The 19,328-nt window shown below is 40.5% G+C and overlaps 1 protein-coding gene across 1 annotated transcript in view; it reads left to right on the forward strand.

Annotated features, from left to right (window-relative positions):
* The window catches only part of Rabl3 (RAB, member of RAS oncogene family like 3), a 33,332-nt gene that overhangs the window by 3,294 nt on the left and 10,710 nt on the right, over positions 1–19,328 (forward strand). Inside the window, exons 2-4 of the mRNA XM_055625095.1 lie at positions 988–1,079; positions 14,176–14,305; positions 16,882–16,996. Coding sequence (XP_055481070.1) covers positions 988–1,079; positions 14,176–14,305; positions 16,882–16,996 — 337 coding nt within the window. The remainder of the gene's footprint in view (positions 1–987; positions 1,080–14,175; positions 14,306–16,881; positions 16,997–19,328) is intronic.

The following is a 19,328-nucleotide window of genomic DNA, read 5'->3' on the forward strand; positions in this document are numbered from 1 at the left end:
AATTTTTGATAAAATTAACAATTCACAGCCAGTTAAATGAATGAGTGACACACATCAGGATAGAAATAGAGGGCTTATCCCTTTCCTCTCCATCTGGATCTTCAAGAGGTCGTTAGTGTTAGTGACAGGATTGCCTGAGAGCAAGAGATCTAGAAAGAGATAACGTACTGCTTCAAAATAAAAAGCCATGATGAAGAAAAGAGTAGAATTGTTATTATTCAGAGGATCAGTCTGGGGCTATGTGGTTAGCTGCTTTTTAAAAACCTATGTGTAAGCACTAAAGTCCTTTTAGTATGGTTTGGTTTTAAAGAACGAAAATCCCAAATCATTTAATATTACTAATGGAGACTCAGGAGCCAGATGCTGGGGTGAAAACCTGCCAGCTCAGAGAAGCAGAGGCACCCCCAGCTGACCTTGCTACTCAGCTCACATCCAGAAGGAAAAAACAAAAACCAAAAGTTCAAAGCTAAAAGCCCCAAAGCCAAACCGCCAGAAGCCAAAAGCCCAAGGCCAAAAAGCTTGCTAGCTCAACTGACAGCCCAGGAGGAAAAAGCCAAAAGCTCCTTCTTTTCCAAGCTGTCTTAAATACCCTTCAACTCAAAGTCTCTCCTTTCTGTTAATCCCTGTCAGTTGATTACTTGCTCCACCTCTTGACCTAGGGTTAACTTTATCAAATCCTGTGTACAGAAAGCTGTTGGATTAAAGATGTGTGCTAGAGCTGAGCCACACCATAATCACCTGTTTACAATAAACAGGAAGTTCTTAGATTAAAGGTGTGTGTTAGGGCTGAATCACGACAACAAGAAAACAGGTTTTTACAGTTCACAATCGGATCAAATATCCTGCAACAGTATGGAATCATGACATCACCAGACCTGTCACTGACAGTCAATTTTGTGGGATGTTCCCTGGCTTATAGGAAACAGGATAGATGGTCCCATGCAGGGTTATGCATTCAGCTGACTGGAGACCTTGTATCTTCCACAGGTGTTGGGAAGTCTTCACTGGTCCATCTTCTATGCCACAATCAAGTGCTGGGAAATCCATCATGGACCGTGGGCTGCTCGGTGGATATCAGAGTATGTGCTCTTGTTTTAGTTTTTCATTAGTCGCTCTAAGCATAAGTCCTTCAAATCACATGATTAAATTCCAGGATTTAATTAAGGTTAAATAATAATAAATACTGGGATTGATTTAGCTCCTACTGTGCATCAATACTTTACTGTCATTCCTTATTTAATCTTCCTTGAACTATGAGACACAAGTACAGAAAATAACTCAGAAGGAAGTAAAGAACAACCAAATTATTCAACTCATAAGAAGGTAAATCAGCAGGTGAACCCATTTGTCTGGTTGTGCAGGCTTTTATTTTAATCGCTCTATTTTGAGAATTCAGTTAATATCCTCTATAAATAATTCTCCCTAAGTCTGTGACTCTAAGACTGCAAACTTATGCCTCTGTATAAAGAAAAAAGCTTCTGGAGCCTCATGTAGATGAAATGTTCTGGGTCACATTTAGGTGTTCCGTGCAGTTTCCACTGAATTGGGTGTCGATGCCTAATTCTGGGCAAGTCTGTCATCTGTTGGAATTAAGATACGGGGCATGTTCCAGCAGCTTGGCAGGTCAAGGACCCAAGTTCAATTCCCACTAACTCACATGGTGGAAAGAGAGAACTGATTCCAGCAAGTTGTCCTGTGGCCTCCGCGTGTGTGCCCTGTCACACAGAAGCCCACAGATGTATACACAGTAAATAAAGAAACAGAAAAGAAAATGGAAACAAGTAAGGAAGAAATGACACTTATATTGATAGCTATTTTCCTCTGTTCCTTGGAGCCATGGTATAGTCTCTGACATGTTGATTTGTCTTAAGGGAATATTTTTTCTCTGTCTGCTTTTGGAATTCTCTTTTGGGGGCAGGGTGTCTGGTGCTTTGCTAACCTAACCTGCATCTTAGTCTACCTCAGTTGCATTCATTATTCTATTCAAAAGTTGTGTTGCTCAGAGTTTCATTTCTCAAAAGACATCTCTCTCCTATTTGTCTCTCTTCATTCCCTCTATCAGTTCCTTTTGAATTTCTAATGGATTTGCTGTTTGTATCTTTGAACTTCATTCCCATATATCCTATCCTATTTTTTCATTTTCCTCACTGCCTTTTGGAATATTTGCCTTCCAGTTGACTAAATATTTCTCAACTACACCTAATATAATGTTAATATATACACTCTGGTTTTCTTTTTTTCCTTTATTTATTTTTAAATTTTTTTTCCCCACAGTTTATTCATTATATATCATGATTGAAGCCCCCTCCCTCAACTCCTCCCAGTTCCACCCTCCCTCCCTCTTCCCCCATCCCCTTCCCCTAGTCCACTGAGGGGGGGAGTTCTCCTCCTCTGCCATCTGCCCATAGCTTATCAAGTCTCATCAGGACTGCCTGGATCCTCTTCCTCTGAAGCCTGACATGACCACATCGCCAGGGATAAGAGATCAAAGAACAGGCAATCGACTTCATAATAGAGATAGCCCCTGTTCCCCTTACTTGGGAACCCATATGGAGACTGAGCTGCCAATATGAGCGTCTGAGCAGGGGGTCTAGGTCCTCTCCAAGCATGGTCCTTGATTGGTGCTGAACCCCCTGGGCTCAGATTTTATACACTCTGTTTTTCAAGTAATACAATTTTTTAAGTGTCTATTCATTTTTAAATGTCAAGTGTTTCAAAATCTTATTTTTTCATGGGGATCTTATTTTTAGTTAACTTATTTTTCACATAGTCATACTATAGTTTCTTTTGGATTATAGTTGCTTTTTAAAAAAGGGTGAGGTGAACATTTTACTTGATATATATGTTATCTTACTTTACAGAAATATATCATGTTTGATTTGTAATTCTTGAAAAATGGTCTGTCTTTTAGAGATTTTTTTTTTAATGTACATCAGTGTTTGTCCAATCTGTGTATCCTATGTGTGTAGAGGCCAGAAGAAAATATTGGATCCACTGGGACTGGAGTTTCAGAGAGTTGTAAGCTGCCTTGTGGGTGCTGGGTGGAACCCACGTCCTCCGAAAGAGTAGCCAGTGCTCTTAATGAGTAGCCAACTTTCCAGCTCTATGTCCACATTTAAAAAAAAAGAAAAAGAAAAAGCCCACACCTCTTCATGGAAACCCCGTATGCTATGCTGCCCAAGTATCCTTGTTTTGATTGGCTTCTGTTGTTGCCAGGAACCCAGCAAGTCCAACAGTGCTCAGAATTTCTACCTCAGCATTTGTGTGCCATCTAAATATCATGGATTCTCCCACCGTCTGACTGTGGTCTAGACCTGAAATTTCCTCTTCATATGTATGTCTTCTGTGTCCTGAAGAGCCCTCCCACAGTCTCTGGCAGGATTCCTACTCTGTGGACGGTTCTTCCAGCCACATCCTCCTCTGACTGGGGAGATCATCAAGGCTTCACATTTCAAGATGGGGATGGCAGTCTAGTTCTTGCCACTCACCCACATACTTTTTCCTTAAACGCTGGGAAGAGCGTGTACTATTTCTGGATCAGCGGTGGCTCTATGCACCAGCCCTCAGAGCTCCCTGTGCCATTTCCCACTACCTCAGTTTTAAGGCTTGTCTTCAGCATTAGCGATAATCTCTTGCTTTCTCTTTTACTCTCACTAGTTTATGTTCTCTCTCTTTCCCTCTTTTCTTCTCGAAATATTTTTATAGCATTTCTTTGAGTTTGGATAGAAGAGGACTATCTCATTTCAGCTTAATATGTTCTTACATTCTTAGCTGCATAAGAAAACCGGTTCTAAGTAATGAATTCAAAAGCAATTTTGTTTAGGTTTGGGAGACTTAGTAACATATCCTGACAAAATTTCCTTTATACTTTTTCTAACTCCCTTCCTGAGAAAGATCACACCACATTAAAAAGAAACTTAGATCCTGGATCAATTGCCTTTCTACTTAAAGAGTTAACTTAAACTAATCAATATGCCTCCTGAGGCTAGTTATATCATTTATAAGAGAGAAGGGAATTACATAGTACCTAACTTTTGCACAATTTTCTGCCCCTCCTTTTACCCTCAGCCCACCCTTCATTCCTGTCCCCACCCAGAGCCCAGTCGGCTCCTGTTTCCCAATTGTCTTGAGCGTTTTACTGTGTCTTATTAAAGTGGCTAAAATCAGTACATTTTAGATATGTGCCTGTAATAAGTATCTCTGTCTCATTCTCAATCCCAGGAGAAGCTTCCAGGGTACCGCCTTAAGCACAGTGTCTGTATGGGAGTTACATTTGCATGTGCTGTTGGGGATTTCTATACACCAAGCAAGCACTTTGCCACTGAGACCTAGCTCAGCACCGAGGCTGAATTTTTTGTACATGTATATTATTTTTGAAGTTCCCTGTACAAAGTTTATTGATCAGAGGTAGTATCCTGAATGGTTATTGGATTTTATTAATTCTATCTTCATATTGATCATTATTTCCCTGCTTTCTTCTGTTTGCTAATTTTAAACATTTAAGCATTAAACACAGCTTGCCATCCAAGCTTTTCTCTCTGTGTGTGTCTCTGTCTCTCTAACTTTATTTCTCTTTCTCAGATTCTTTTATTTATTTTTCTTTGTATTAGTACAGATGTTTACCTCTGTGTTACAGCTATGTGCTGCATGTTTGCAGTGCCCTCAGACAGAAGAGGGCATAGTTTCCTCTGGAACTGGAGTTACAGCCTGTTGTCAGGAGCTATGTAGGTGCAAAGAACCCAGGTCCTTCAGAAGAGCAGCCAATGAGTTCTTCTTCACCATTGAGCTCTCTCTCCAGCCCCCTCCATATGCCCCCTCCATATGTCAAGCTTGTCTTGACGCACTAGTCTAGTTATTAGACAGAGCTGTCTCCTATCTAGAATCATTTGCCCAGTATGTTTTTCAGATATTTGCACCAAAATTAATGAGAAAGATTCACTTATTACTTTACTTGTTTCTAATTTTTTTTGTGGGGTTTTGATATTGTGCTAACCTGTCCTTGAGAAAAGCTTTATGAGACTAAGATCCTTGACTTTACAAGTGAAACTAACTTTACCTGGGATTTTCTATGTGGGAAGTTTTTAAGTTCAGTAAAGAAAACAAGAAAATGGTTGCATTTCTTTCCTTGTTGATTTTTGGAGATTTGCGTTTGGAAAAGAATTTGTTCACATCAAGCAAATTGTTCAACATTGTTTCTCTCTCTTCCCGTGAGACATTTGAACAATACATCCATTACTGTAAAGCCTATATAGCTTATAGGATAGTATAGTATCTATAGTGTAGATTATGTTCTTTCTTTTTTAATTTTGGTATGAGTAATTGGTAACTTTGCTTTTAAAATGTATATATTTATATGTGGGGCATGCATAGCATGGCACACATGTAGAGGGCAAGACTGTTTTTTTCCCACCATATGGGGTCTGGGAATGGAACTCAGGCTGTCAGGGTTGGAAGCAAGCCAGCCTGGTTTTATTTTCTTGATCAGTTTTGCCAGTGGTCTAGCAAAGAGAAGTTTCTGTTTTGTTGCTTCTCTGTATATGTTTTGGTGTTTGTTTGTTTGGTTTGTTTTTTTTTTTGGGGGGGGGGACTATGTGCACATGTGCTCATGTGCAAGTGGGTATGGGCACATGGAGAAGCCAGACATTAACTCTGAGTGTCATCTCTCAGGAACCATCCGTCTTGTCTTTTGGGACAGGGTCTCTTGTTGACCTGGAGCTCAGCTGTCTGGCCAACAAGCCCCAGGGCTCCACCAGTCTCTGTCTGGGAAGCTTTGGGATTATGAGCAAACGCAACCACACCCAGCTTTTGAAAACATGGGTTCTGAGGGAGGGAACCTGGGCCTTCATCCATGCCTATCAGGGACCTCACCAGCTGAGCAATCTCTCCATCCCTGGGTTTGTTTTGAATTTCACTGCAGTGTCCATGCCTCTTTGGGTTTAATTTGCTCTTTTTTCAAGCTTCGCCTTGAAACAAGTAGTTGCTTCATTGATTTCTTTCAAGCTTCTTAAGAGCTCCAAGGCACTGAAATTTCTGTCTAAACACAGCTTTTGCTGTCTCGTTATCATTCAGTTCAAAACATTGTCTAATTTCCATTGTGATTTCTCCTTTGGCTCATTTGCTATTTGAAATGTGCATCTTAATTTCCAAACATTTGACGTTGTTGATGATCATTTAATTGCTGGTTTCTAGGTTACTTTGTCTGTGCTCAGAGAATACGTACTTTATAATTCCATCCTTTAAAACTGACTGAGATTTTATGTCTTGACTTATGACCATTTTTGTTAATTATTTGTTAAGTATTTCGTGTCTAAGTCAGAAAGAAAGCATCTATGCAGACCGTCATTACTGGGTATGGTCATCTGTCTATTAGGACAAGCATATTGAGCACTCTTTTTCTTATCTATTTCATCATGATAAGGAATAAATGGTATAATCCTTCACTATTTATGGAAATTTGTCTTTTTGTTGTTATTGTTTAAACCTGTCTGTTTTGAGATTATATACTACTTTGAGATTGTTTAACTGGCCTGGAGATTTGAACTCGAGTTTTCAGGCCTGTGCAGCAAGCACTTTTACCCGCTGAGCAGTCTTACTGGCACCTGGATTTAACATTTTATCACTGTAATATGTTCCTTTTCTGTCTGGTGATGTTTTGTGCCTTGAAGTTCATCTTCTCTGATCCTGAAATGTTTAAACTAGTTATTTTTAGTGTTTCTGTAGTGTATCTTGTTTCCATCTTCCACTTAACTATTCACATATCTATCTGGTATGTCTCTTGTTAAGTAGGATATAGACAAATTTTATTTTAACTGCCAGTCTGATTTTGCCCTTTAATTTGGTTTTGGGGTCTTGCTCCAGATATTCTAATTTAGAGATATACATGGCACCCAGGAATCCGCATTTTAAGAAACATCTAAGGCGATTTAAGTAGAAATAAGAGGGATGCTGAGTCAGTTTTTCAGAGTGTAGAAATGGTCAGCGGCTAGCCTAAATGCTCGCAGAAAACTGCTAGGGACTGGCAGAAAGAATAGAGAGAAGGGAATGTAAATGACAGCCCACCTCCAAAGAACACGAGTCTCTTAGGTAATGGTATCTAACTGAAAGTAGCTTTGGAGATAATCAAAGCATTTCCTATTTTTCGACACAAAAATAAGAGTGTTTAAGAATAAACAGAATAAGGGTGTTTAAGAATAAGAGGGCGAATCAGTCTCAGAAAAGACCCCTGTGCCCAGATTTTTTGGTTCTGTTGCTCTCCTTGTAGAGCTCCTGTTCCCTCCCTGTCTTTCTATTTCTCCCTTCTTTCATAAGATTCCCTGCACTTTGCAAAAAGTTTGGCTATGAATCTCAGCATCTGTTTTGATACCCTGCTGGTGTGAGAGTCTTTCAGAGGCCTCTGTGGCAGGCTCCTGTCCTGTTCCCTGTTTTCTCCCTCTTCTGATGTCCATCTCGTTTGCCTTTCTGAATGAAGATTGAGCCTCTTACCAGGGTCCTCCTTCTTGATTAGCTTCCTTAGATGTACAGATTTTAGTATGTTTATCCTATATTATATATCTAATATCTACTTATAAGTGAGTATATACCATGTGTGTCTTTCTGCTTCTGGGATACCTCACTCAGGCTGATCATTTCTAGATCCCACCATTTACCATTCATGGAGATAACTTAGAACCCCTGCACAGAAGTAGCCCATGGTAGCTCAGTGTCCAAGAGGGTTCCCAAATAATAAGAACAGGGACCATCTCTGACATGAACTCATGGGCTGGCTCTTTGATCACCTCCCCCTGAGGGGGATAACCTTACCAGGCCACAGAGGAAGACAATGCAGCTAGTCCTGATGGGACCTGATAGACTAGGGTCAGATGGAAGGGGAGGAGGACCTACACTGTCATTGGGCTGGGGGAGGTGCATAGGTGAAGAAGAGGAAGGGAGGGTGAGAATGGGAAGGGATGGGGAAAGGGCTACAGCTGGGATAAAACGTGAGTAACTAATTAATCATAAAAAAAGAATAAGAGGGCATGCAGAGTTGTTTCTTCTGGATAGAGATAGTTATTGTTGATACAGGAAGGAAAGGGTAAGATGCAACAGGATTTTTGTAATCATAGGCGAAGACTCCAGAAAGAAAGTAAAAATTCTTGGAGGAAGGGAATGATTGTTTCTTATTGCTTGAATAATAAGTAGTTTGGGGACAAGAATGAAAGAGTTCCAACAAAGCCCCCTCTCTCCCATTATGTGTCCAATTCGGAAAACAGTGTAAACTGACAGCAAAGATTCAAAAACAGACTTTGTCTCTGCAGGGCTCTCTATGTGAAGGAAAACCTGATTATTTCTACACTTAATACTTTGTGCAAGTTCTAGAGAACACATCATCCAAAGTAGCTATTCTCAAAGCTCTGACTTGCTGAAGTAACAGCAGTTCCCTGAGAACATCTCTGCTTTGGGGATTACCAAGTTAAGAGTTCCCTTAAAGTCATGCTAGACCATAGGGGTTTTGTTTTGTTTTGTTCTGTTTTATTTCATCTTGTTTTGTTTTGTTTTAGTCCATTACATAGTCCTAAGAACTCTGGAAAACACACAACTGCCCAAAAGGAAGCTGAAATAAAGGCTGGGTAGACAGAGCTCATGTAATAGTGTGGCTGGTCTTACTGGCACCAGTGTGGTGCTCGATGACCCCTTTAAAGCCAATCTGACCTGAATTACGTTCTTGAAGAATAAGGCGTGGGGCTGGAAGGGGCCCAGCTTGTATTACTGCTCACTGTTGATCTGTCTTCCTTCTCCGACTGTCTCTTGAGTGGCAATATAAGTAAAGGGCATTTTGCAAGTATAATCTAAAGTCGTCATAGAAATGGAAACCACTGCCATTATAATAAAATGAGTGGTTGTTCCCTGTAGAAAACGCTTAAAGTGTGTAAAGGCCTGATGGCTGTCGTAGGGGAACACTGACCTCTGAAGCAGCTCTTACAGTGCAACCACAGTGTGTGTTAGTGATCCTGTGAGGGGGAGCGCTGTAGGACTGGGGTGAGTCCCTGAACACCTTCTCTTCAGAACGCTTGGACACACTTGCCCTGTTTAGCTCCCTTTAAATATGTTAAGAGCCAACTAAAAATAGAAATGATGAAGATGATGCGACTGTTTGAAGTGCTGCCTGAAGCTAATGAATTTACTCAGTGGTTGTAGCATTCTGGATCCATTTATTCTGTGCAGAGGCCCATAACTGAACTGAGTAAGGAGTTTCCTTTTGTGGTATTTTCCATTCCTGGTTTCTGACTTTGTTACCTCAAAGTTAATGGGCTGATGAGCGCATGGCTACTCCTAATAATGACAACAAGATGTTTAGAGCTTAATCCTTTCACAGATTATAAATAAGGAAATTGATTTGTCATTTCTAGTTCAATTTAATGGGATTTTAACTCTGCTACTTGTACATTGCATGCAATCAATACTTATTGAATTTCTCTTTGGGTAAGGAAACAATGTTCAGGCACTAGGGAAAAATAAAAAGGCATGGTTTTTATCCTCGCTAGGGATTGGAAGTGGATTTGCTTGGAGGGGTAAGGTCTGTATATAGTGGTCTTCAAAGTGACAGTAGTAATGAGAGCTAATGTTTCCTCGGTGCCTGCTTTGGCTAGGAACCCATGTACACAGTAGTTTAGTGATTTTTCCGCAACAGCTCTGTCAGGTGGGCGGTGGCGGTGCTCCTGCAGCCCAGGAAGCAGTTGAGGCACAGAAGCTCTATGTGACTTGTCAAGGTCGTGTTGCTAGCAAGGGACAGAATTGGAGTTCAAGTCCAGAGAGCCTGACCCAGAAGCCTGTGGTCCTTAATCACACTGTTACTGCCTCTTATTCTGGAACAACGTGAGGAAATGAGCACTCGGATGGAGCTCCGTATGGCAGCAACTAGCCTCATGTGCCAACAAATTTGAGTTTACTAAAAGAAAAAAATTAGTTCAGTGGTTGCACGAGCTCCAGTAGGTACATGCTGCTAGCGGTTACTTGGGGGCATGCCCATCACTGAAGGACATGGCAGGGCAGCTGTGGTGAATAAGGTGATTGCCGTTGAAAAGAACGTGAGCTGCGTGTGGAAATACGGGGTTCTATCGGATGCTGGTGACTGGGTGGCCTGGCTTGTCCCTCCTCCCAAGGATTCTGTCATAGGGAGAAAAGGAAATCATGAGAAATCAGTTCTAAGCATGGTGGCAAAAGGGATGTATCTATGAGCTATCTAACTGAAGTTGACCGGAAAGCAATTAATGGTGCTAATGTTGGAGATCATTTGGAGTTGCAGTCATGTATATAGAGATCATCTTAAACCATGACAGCCAGTGAGTCAGGAAAAACTCAGGGAAAACCTGGGGGCAAAGGGGTCTTTAAGGAGTTGAAGTTCTGAAAAGAGGGGTCAGAGAAAGGTTGATCAAAGTAGGGTGTAGCAAAAAAGGGTGAGCTACTGCATGAGCAAACATGGCAAGTTCCTGAGCGGAGGCGGTATTGGGCTTTTCTATAAAATGCCTGAGATGTAAGGTAGAAAGGAAAAGCAGATACTAGGTTTTAGTGAAGTTACCACTAACCTTTACATGAATGATTACATATTAGTGGCAAAAACCCAAATGGAGTGTCCGGGCAGCCAGGAAATAGACATAGATTTTAGTCAGTCTTTTCTGAAGGTTAGAGGCTTTTTGAAAAGGAGAGAATGGGTGTAGAATATAGGGGAACTTATGCTAGGTTCCTGTCTACAAGCATAGCAGAGGAACATTAATAGTGTCAAGGGCTGGTTCTGTCACATGGGATGGGTCTCAAGTAGGGCCAGGCTTTGGTTAGCTGTTCCCTCAATCTTTGTTCTATCTTTATTCCTGCACTTCTTGTAGGCAGGACAAATTTGGGGTTGAAGGTTTTGGAAGTGGGTTGGTGTCTCTATCCCTCCACTGGAAGTCCTGCCTGGCTACAGGAGAGGGCCACTTCAAGCTCCATATCCCCCACTGCTAGGAGTCTCAGCAAGGGTCACCCCAATAGACTTCCTGGGGCCTCCCCTATCCCAGGTATCTGTCATGTCCCAGAGGTGACCGCCACCTCTGATTTCTGTTCTCTCACGTGGCCCCCTGCCTCCCCCCATCATCTCCCTATTCCTAATTCCCGCCCTGCTCCCCTCCCCATCCCTTCTCCTACTCCATTCCCTCCCTCCATCCACCTCCAATGTCTATGCTTGTAGATAGGAGCCTAGCATAACTCCTGAGAGGCTTCATTCAGCAGCTGATGAAAACCGAAGCTGAGATCCACAGCCAAACATTAGACAGAGCTCGGGGAGTCCTATGGAAAATTTGGGGTAAGGATTGAGACAGAAGGATCAAGGTCTCCATAAGAAGACCTACAGAGTCAACTAACCTGGGCCCATGGGGGCTCACAGAGACTGAACCACCAACCAGAGAGCATGCATGGACTGGTCCTAGGCCCACTATGTATCAGATTTGCAGCTTAGTTTTCATGTGGGTCCTCCAGCAACTACAGTAGGAGGGCTGGCTCTCTGACTCTGATGCCTGCCTTTGGATCCTGTTCCTTTACCTGGGCTGCCTTGTCTGGCCTCAGTGGGAGAAGATGTGCCTAGTCCTGCAGTTACTTAACGTGCCAAGGCAGGTTGGTATCTATGGGGGACCTCTCTCTTCTTTGAGAAGAAGGGGGGAAGATTGGAGGAAGGGGTATGTGAGGAAGAGACCGGGAGGGGAGGTGGCAGTCAGTGTGTAAAGTGAATAAATAAGTTAATGGAGAAAAAGAGAATATAGGGGATGATCTTTTTTAAAGAAGAAATGAGCTTGACTGAAGGCAAACGAGAAGTTACTAGAAAAAAAGCAATGGACAGTAACTCAAATGCCCAGGGTACCTGTTGCATCTCTTAGTTGCTGTTTCCCACCTGTTTTTCTTCCAGCTCTCTCCTCAAAATCTTTCTTTCTAGAAGTAACTGTACAGGCAGTTACTGAACTGAACTTGTTAACAGCTGTGCTCTTTTGCAGTGTATGACTCTCTTCATTGCTTTGTTTCCATTTAAAACTTACACTGAAGTACTTAAATGAAATGAGCCCTCATGGCATCGTGATTTGTTGTTCAGTAGAAATGTGAGAGGCAGCAGTACTGAGGAGAGTTTCAGTTCTCCATTTGATGATTAGCATATATGCTCCTGCTTCCTGTTGAGGAAGCCCATCTGTATTGCCATAAAGCCTTGATTGTCCTGAACTACCAGATCCTTAGTGACTTGATTTGAATTTTAAAAAACAAACAAAAACCAAAACAACAACAACAACAAGAGCAAATAAAAAACCTACTCCTTACAGTTAGGTATTGCTCTGCCTGTCATATTAGACTCTTAGTAAAGCAGCAGGTGCCTCGTACTGCGTCAAGAGCTGTGCTTAATACAGTAATAACTTTCTTGCAATTAACTTATAGTTTTAAATTCTTAGGACTCATTGCATATGGATTTATTTATTTAAGCATTAATTAAGCAAGTTGGAAAGGACCATTGGCATTAGCAATGTGGAGATAATTGATGATCCTTATCAGAAATAGTTTAACAGAGAGATGGTGCAAAGGTCGTATAGAAAGGAGTTCTAAAGAGAATGTGTTTCTAGGGGATCCGATGCCCTCTTCTGACCTCCGTGGGTACCCGGCATGTGCATGGTACACATACATACACTTAGGCACATAAGACAAAAATAAATACATATTTGAAAAAGAGAGTGTGAGGGCCAGTGTGAGGCACAGCATGTGAAGGTGTTCGCTGCTCAGCCGAATGACCTGGAACCCACCCTGTAGAAGCAGAGAACTGATTAGCACAAGTTGTTCTCTGACAGCCACCGTACATCATGGTATGTGCCTCCCAAATAATAATTATTATTATGTACAGACGTATGTAAAAGTGTACTATCTTCTAGTCATAAACTGCACCCATGAAATCTCAACAATATCATCACCTAAACAAGACCTGTGGTATACTACCAATTGACATGCCAACGTGGATGGAGGAAATTTTACAAGTTCCCAACCCTGATGAAGAGCTACAGGGAATCAGTGGCTGCTAAGAAAGGGAGACTCCCTGGTAGGAGAGCCAACCCCAAGTGGTCAACTCTAAACGAATCTACATACACTAAAAATCGACTCAGAAGATTGTATCCACACTAACACACACAGTATTGAAGTCATGAATTTGAGAAGGAGTGGGGAGTGGACACAGTAGGAATTGGAGAAGAGGAGAGGGAAGGATGGAAATGTTGTAAATATACTGCTCCTGTATTGTTCTCAGAAGCAAATGTACATTGAAAAACTTGAGGGAAAAACAGAGCTGGAAACAGAGAACTTTGCAGAGCCTTTTCTGTGAAAATGAACAGAGAAACAGCATGGCAGCTGAAGGAAGACAAAATTTGTATATTGAGAATGATCCCTCGGAGGAAGAAATACAGTGCTGGAAACTGCATCTTTGAATGATGAAATAGGATGAGATTTACTGCACAGAGGTCTCAGACTTAGCCTTAGGGGCACAGACAGCCTAAGGTAATAGCAGGAAGAAAGTGATCCCATGGGCATACATTCAAGGAGATAGACGAGCAAGTGGAGGAAGTTTTATTATTGTTACTATTATTAGTATTATTATTATTTCCTAGGAAACAAAGTTAACTTTTATTGAGTCTAGAGAAGAGATACTGGAAATTTCAAAAAGAATGAGAAGGTATGAAATTATTATCAGGGGAAGCAAAGTGGGCAGCAAAATTGATGGAAGGAAGACTCTACGGCCAGGCTTGGATCCAGTAGACCGGAATCCAATTCTGTCTACTAGGATGTAGTTTTCTGAGCTCCGAATTCAGGAAGCTGAATTTAGGTTCAGAACAGAGGGAGAAGAGGCTGTTGCCGTGATTGGAGTTCTGTCAGATGAATGATGTGTTAAGGAAGGTAGAGAGGATAAGAATGGGTCCTGGGGCCTGTGCTTAGCAGGGAAGGAACTAAAGCTTCAAAAGTAGGAGGGGAGTTACAAAAAGATGTTCGCATCAAGCGTGGGGTTGAACAGAGTGCAAGACTAAATTCAGGTCGGGACAGTAAAGAGAGCAAGAAAGATAAGAATCGGAGAGCAAGATGCTGGTAGCAGTGATCGCTGCTCACCAGCGTGTTCGGTAGCTCTAATAATTATTTTAATTAATCTATTAGGTTCATGACTACAAAGAAGGAACCCCTGAAGAGAAGACCTACTATATAGAACTATGGGATGTTGGAGGCTCTGTGGGCAGTGCCAGCAGTGTGAAAAGCACACGAGCAGTGTTCTACAACTCTGTGAATGGTAAAAGGTTTTCATTTTTCCTACGTTTTAGTGGTCTAAAAGTATTGATCTTTTGCTATGAAGTGCCATGACATGCTGGGCTAATCTTACTGGGAATATAAAAATAGGACCTGTGCTGGGTCAGGAAGGAGCTAAAGCTTCAAAAGTGGGAGGAGAATTACAAAAAGATGTTTGCATCAAGCATGGGGCCAAATGTGCTTACAACTCTTGGTCTAAACTTGTATTTCACAGTCCAATGCGTTAGCCTCTGCTGTCTAGCCAGGGCATTGTTGCCTTTTTACAGGGTTACTCCGTTTTACTCTCTAAGTATATTCATCTTAGAAGCTCAACAGTAGTAGGTTTCCATATATATATTTTTTTTTTTCAAAAGGTCTTTAGTGGTACTTATCCCTCTCCATACTTCTTCACTAAACCACCCCAAACCAAATTTACCCTTTTCTGTTCCATTATTCCCTTTAACCCTTAACATCAGTTCATTCTATCTCACCTCCCTTTAAACCCCCTACCCATAACCCCTTAGTAGTTCCTTGGCCTCTGTAAGCATCCCAAGTGAAACATAACTGAAAATAAGTTCCCTTTCTTTTTCCCACTCTGATGACCCAGGCTACTGTTCTCACCAGAAAGCCTATGAAGTATCTCTGGCCCCTTAGATTAGAATATTCCCAAGAGAATATATTCTTAACTTTTCTGCTCATAGTCTATAAAACAAACACTTAAGAAGAATTAGAAAAAGAATGCTCAAACACCCTTAAAAGCTCAAAAGTCTTCCCTAAAGATTCTCAAAAATAAAATTTTAAAACTTTTTGTTGTCCTTCTCGTAGGCAGCCTGGGTGACAGTATCTCATTCTTTTGCCCTGTGAGAGTTTATTCTGCCTTCCTATAATCTTTTACTGTCAGAACCCCTGCTGCAAATTCTTGCTACTTCAAAAATATGTTCACCTAAACAAGACCTACACAACAACATCAGTTAACATGTCAATGATGAGTAGAATAAGTCTCACAAGAGCCTACCCCGAGACGAAGAGCTGGGAGACAATTAGTGGCCGCTGAAAGAGATCCAGTCTTCCCTAGGGATGGTTCCATGTCCTTGTTACTTTAAGAGCTCTGGAGTGGCACATGCCTCACAAGCCTGCACTTGAGAAGCGGGGGCAGGAGAACTTGAGTTTGGGGCCAGCCAAAGCTATAACAGCAGAACCCTGACTTAAAAGGCAACTAAGAGGAAGGGGGAAGGGAAACCAAGGACAAAGAGGGATGATTCCATGGCCACCTGTTCAACCCCAAGTGGTCAGCCCTAAACACTTAAACCTACAGGTCACACTAAGCATACTCAGCAGGCTGTATTTATGAGTGCATATATATGTAACATTAAAAAGGGGGCAGGAATCCGAGACTGAATTGGGGTGGGGACACAGGAAAAGTTGGGGGGGATAGCAGGAAGGATGTAAATTATGTAAATGTTATACTGATTATGGAATTTAAAAAATAATTTTAATTTAAAAAGGAGTTTGAAAATCTGTGGACCTTGTATCTCAGGATGATGTTCTAGATTCCAACAGGCATTGAAGTTTTTCTTTGATTTGCATTTTATTATAATAATTACCTACTTTGTCTGCACGAGACACTCCAACCAGAGCTCTTAAAGTAGCTTACAGAGCTAGCAATGGATTCAAAGAACAGCAGCATTAAACTCTTGAGCTGATGACGTTCAAAATATCCACAGCACAATGTTTTCTTCTATTTAAGATCACCAACTGAGCAGCTAACGGGTGGCTCAGCAGTTAAGAGCCCTGTCTGCTCTGGGGGAGGACCCAGCTCTGACTCCCAGTCCCATATGGTAGCCAACAACTGTCTGTAATCTCAGCTCCAGGAGATCCAGTACCCTGCCTACCCCCACAGGCACCTGCACACATGTGCACAAGCACAGACACACGACACACATGCACACAGATAAAAGTAAAAATGTAGGAGCAGAAGAATAGCAAGTAAGCCGAAAGTGTGCACACACCTGTATCTCAGATCTGAGAGGAAGACGCAGGAGCATAGAATTCCAGGCCAGGCTGCTCAACACAGTGAGCAAAGCCAGTGTCCTCTGTGTAGTATTTGTTTTTATTTCTTGTTTTTATTTCTCCTTTTAAAAGAAAAAATAGCAGTTACACAAACTAAAGTGATGCCATTTTAATACAGTTTACCAGTGCAGAAACAGTGTAACTTTTGAATAATGTAATCTGTTAATAAATAATATCCTTTATTGGTAAAGTGCTTCTATAAGCAGCTCCAAGCATGGAGTAGGCACTCTGGCTGCAGGATGAAGTTGAAAAGGCGTCTGAATATTTTATGACATTGTGCTAGCCTCTGGAAGAAAAAACAAACATTTTAAAAGTATGTTAGTGGCAAAGCTTTCTAGTTAGTTATTTGCAAGTGTTTTTTTTTAAAGGACATTTTGAAGTCCTTGTCTGATTGTGTTAGTCATACGTGAGTACTAGGTTGTTAGGTCTGTACTTACTAAGCTGGCCTTGGTTGGCTGTAAAGTAAGAGGCGCAGATAAGTCCTGACATCGTGTTACCTGATTATTTCAGGCATTATTTTAGTACACGACTTAACAAATAAGAAGTCATCTCAAAATTTATACCGCTGGTCGTTGGAAGTTCTCAACAGGGATTCGGTTCCAACTGGAGTCCTGGTAACAAATGGGTAAGCCCGGAACTACTTTATAATTGGTTTTAAGTGTGATTTCAATCCTGAGAATGCACTTTACAAAATAAGCCTTTGTAAGATGTGTGACTAGTTCTTTTTAGCTCTACATGGTCTTTCCATTATCTGAATAGCATCTTTCATGGCAGTGGTTTTTATTTTGATGAAATCTAATTACTTACTTTTCCTACTCTGGATTTTGCTCTCCGTATCATATCTAAGAACTCTTTGCTTAATCTCAGATCATACAGATTTTCTCCTGTGTTTTTTTTTCTATACATTTTATAATATGGGATTTACATTAGATTTATGGTCTTCTTTAGTTTTATATAAAATGTATGATTTGGGCTTAACTTTAAATTTGAATGTTCACTGGTCCCAGCATCGTTTGTTAAAAAGGTTATCCTATCTTCATTGAATTGTCTTCATTCCTTTGACAAAGTCAGTTGACCATATTTGTACAGGTCACCTTCTGTGATCTCTGTTCTATTGATCTTTGTGTCTACTCCCTTTGAGACCAGGAGCCAGCATATAAAGTTTTCCTCCTTGGAGTTTCAATCAGGTACTTGGTCACAATGACTCAAAAGTAATAAAGGGGTGTGTGTGTATGTGTATGTGTGTTTATGTATGTGTGTGTGTCTGTGTGTCTGTGTGTGTGTGTTTGTGTATCTGTGTGTGAGTTGTTATGAACATCGGATTTCTTCTACACATAGCTAGTGTGGTAGAACTTGTCTGATTTTCAGATATTGAACCACCCTTTCATTCCATGATCATGGTGTGTTCGTTCTTTCATTTTTTTATGTTGCTAGATTTGAGTTAATGTTTTCTTGCAATTTTTTTTTGTTCTGTGTTAATATGGAATATTGGTTATACTTTTGGTTTTTATAATGTCTTTGTCTGTTTGCTTTGAGAATAATGTTGGCCTCATTGCCCCTTCCTGTCCTGTTTTGGGGAAGATGTTGTATATATTTGATGTTATTTCTTCTTTGGAGGATTGAATTTACCAATGAGCCTTTGGGGCCTGGATATTTCATTTGGAAAGGTTTCTAACTTCAGATTCAATTTTTTTAATAGTTAGTGGATGGTACATGTACTTTGTTTTGTCTCAAGTGAATTTGGCTAATTTGAGCTTTAGAGAATTCATGCATTTCCTTTAAGTTACTGAGCGTCTGTGAACAGGGTTGTGTATAATATTACTCATTATCTTTTTGGAGTCTGCAGTGACATGCGCTTTTTCATCCTTGATCTTGGTAACTTATGTTTTCTCTTTGTTTCCCTTGTTGATTTTCTAAACTTTTCAAAGATCTTTTAGTTTCATTGATTTTTACTACTCAAGAAATTTTATTCTCAAACTAAAAGTAGCACACAGTTTGTTTATACCAGAAAATACTCATATTGGTATTAAGGAATTCAAGGTGGCAGTAACAATTCCAGACACATAATTGTTACAGATACAGAAGCTGCATTTTCACTTTGCGGCTTCATTTTGGTCCTCGAGGTGCACCTGCACACGTATTAAAACAATAGTGCACCATTGCTTTGGGGCTGCATTGTTTGTAACAGCAGAAGCTTTGGAAACAGCTCTGAGGTCCAAAAGAAAATCTGTTAAATAAATAATGGTCTAATCACATACTGGAATACTCTACTCAGCTCTTTAAGAAAGCATCAGGAAGGTTTCTGTGTAGTAAAATAGAGATGTTTACAGAGGATGTAAAACAAGATGTAGAGACTATATCTCATTGGCCCTGTAATGTGTAAGGAGGGAGTAAAGGGTAGCATTTGCATACAGAATCCAAGAAAACAGCTGTAGCTATAGCTCAGTAGAGAGTTTCTCTAAAGTGCTTGAAGCCCTAGGTTCAATCCTTAGCACCACTTTAAAGAATGAAACAGCAAATCGAAAGCCTTATTGTATCTTTTAAGTTTATTTCTTGAATCTTAAAACTTCATTCTTTCAGTTATAGTGTTGAAAAAATGAATAATTGTTTTTGTTTCTCAAAGCATTATTATGCACATAAAATGATCTGGGGTTTTTTTGTTTTGTTTTGTTTTCTTACTTTTAAGGAAGTACTAGCCATATTTGTTCATAATAAAATTCTCCATCAGTTTTTCACATGGTGATTTTAAAATGATTTCAAGATCTAATTTCAAGTGGCTATATGATTTTTATGAAAAAGGTGATAAGGAAAACCAAAGTCAATGTGGTACAATTTTCCATGAAATTAATATTTAAGTGGTGAATCATTTTATACATTTGTGGTTCAGTGAATATAGTTCTTGAAAAAAATGAAAAGCTAAAAAGAAAAACAAGAGAGCAAGGTATATATACTTACAT

This window comes from Psammomys obesus, unplaced genomic scaffold, assembly GCF_907164565.1.
Source record: "Psammomys obesus unplaced genomic scaffold, mPsaObe1.curated_primary_1811, whole genome shotgun sequence".
NCBI lineage: Eukaryota > Metazoa > Chordata > Mammalia > Rodentia > Muridae > Psammomys > Psammomys obesus.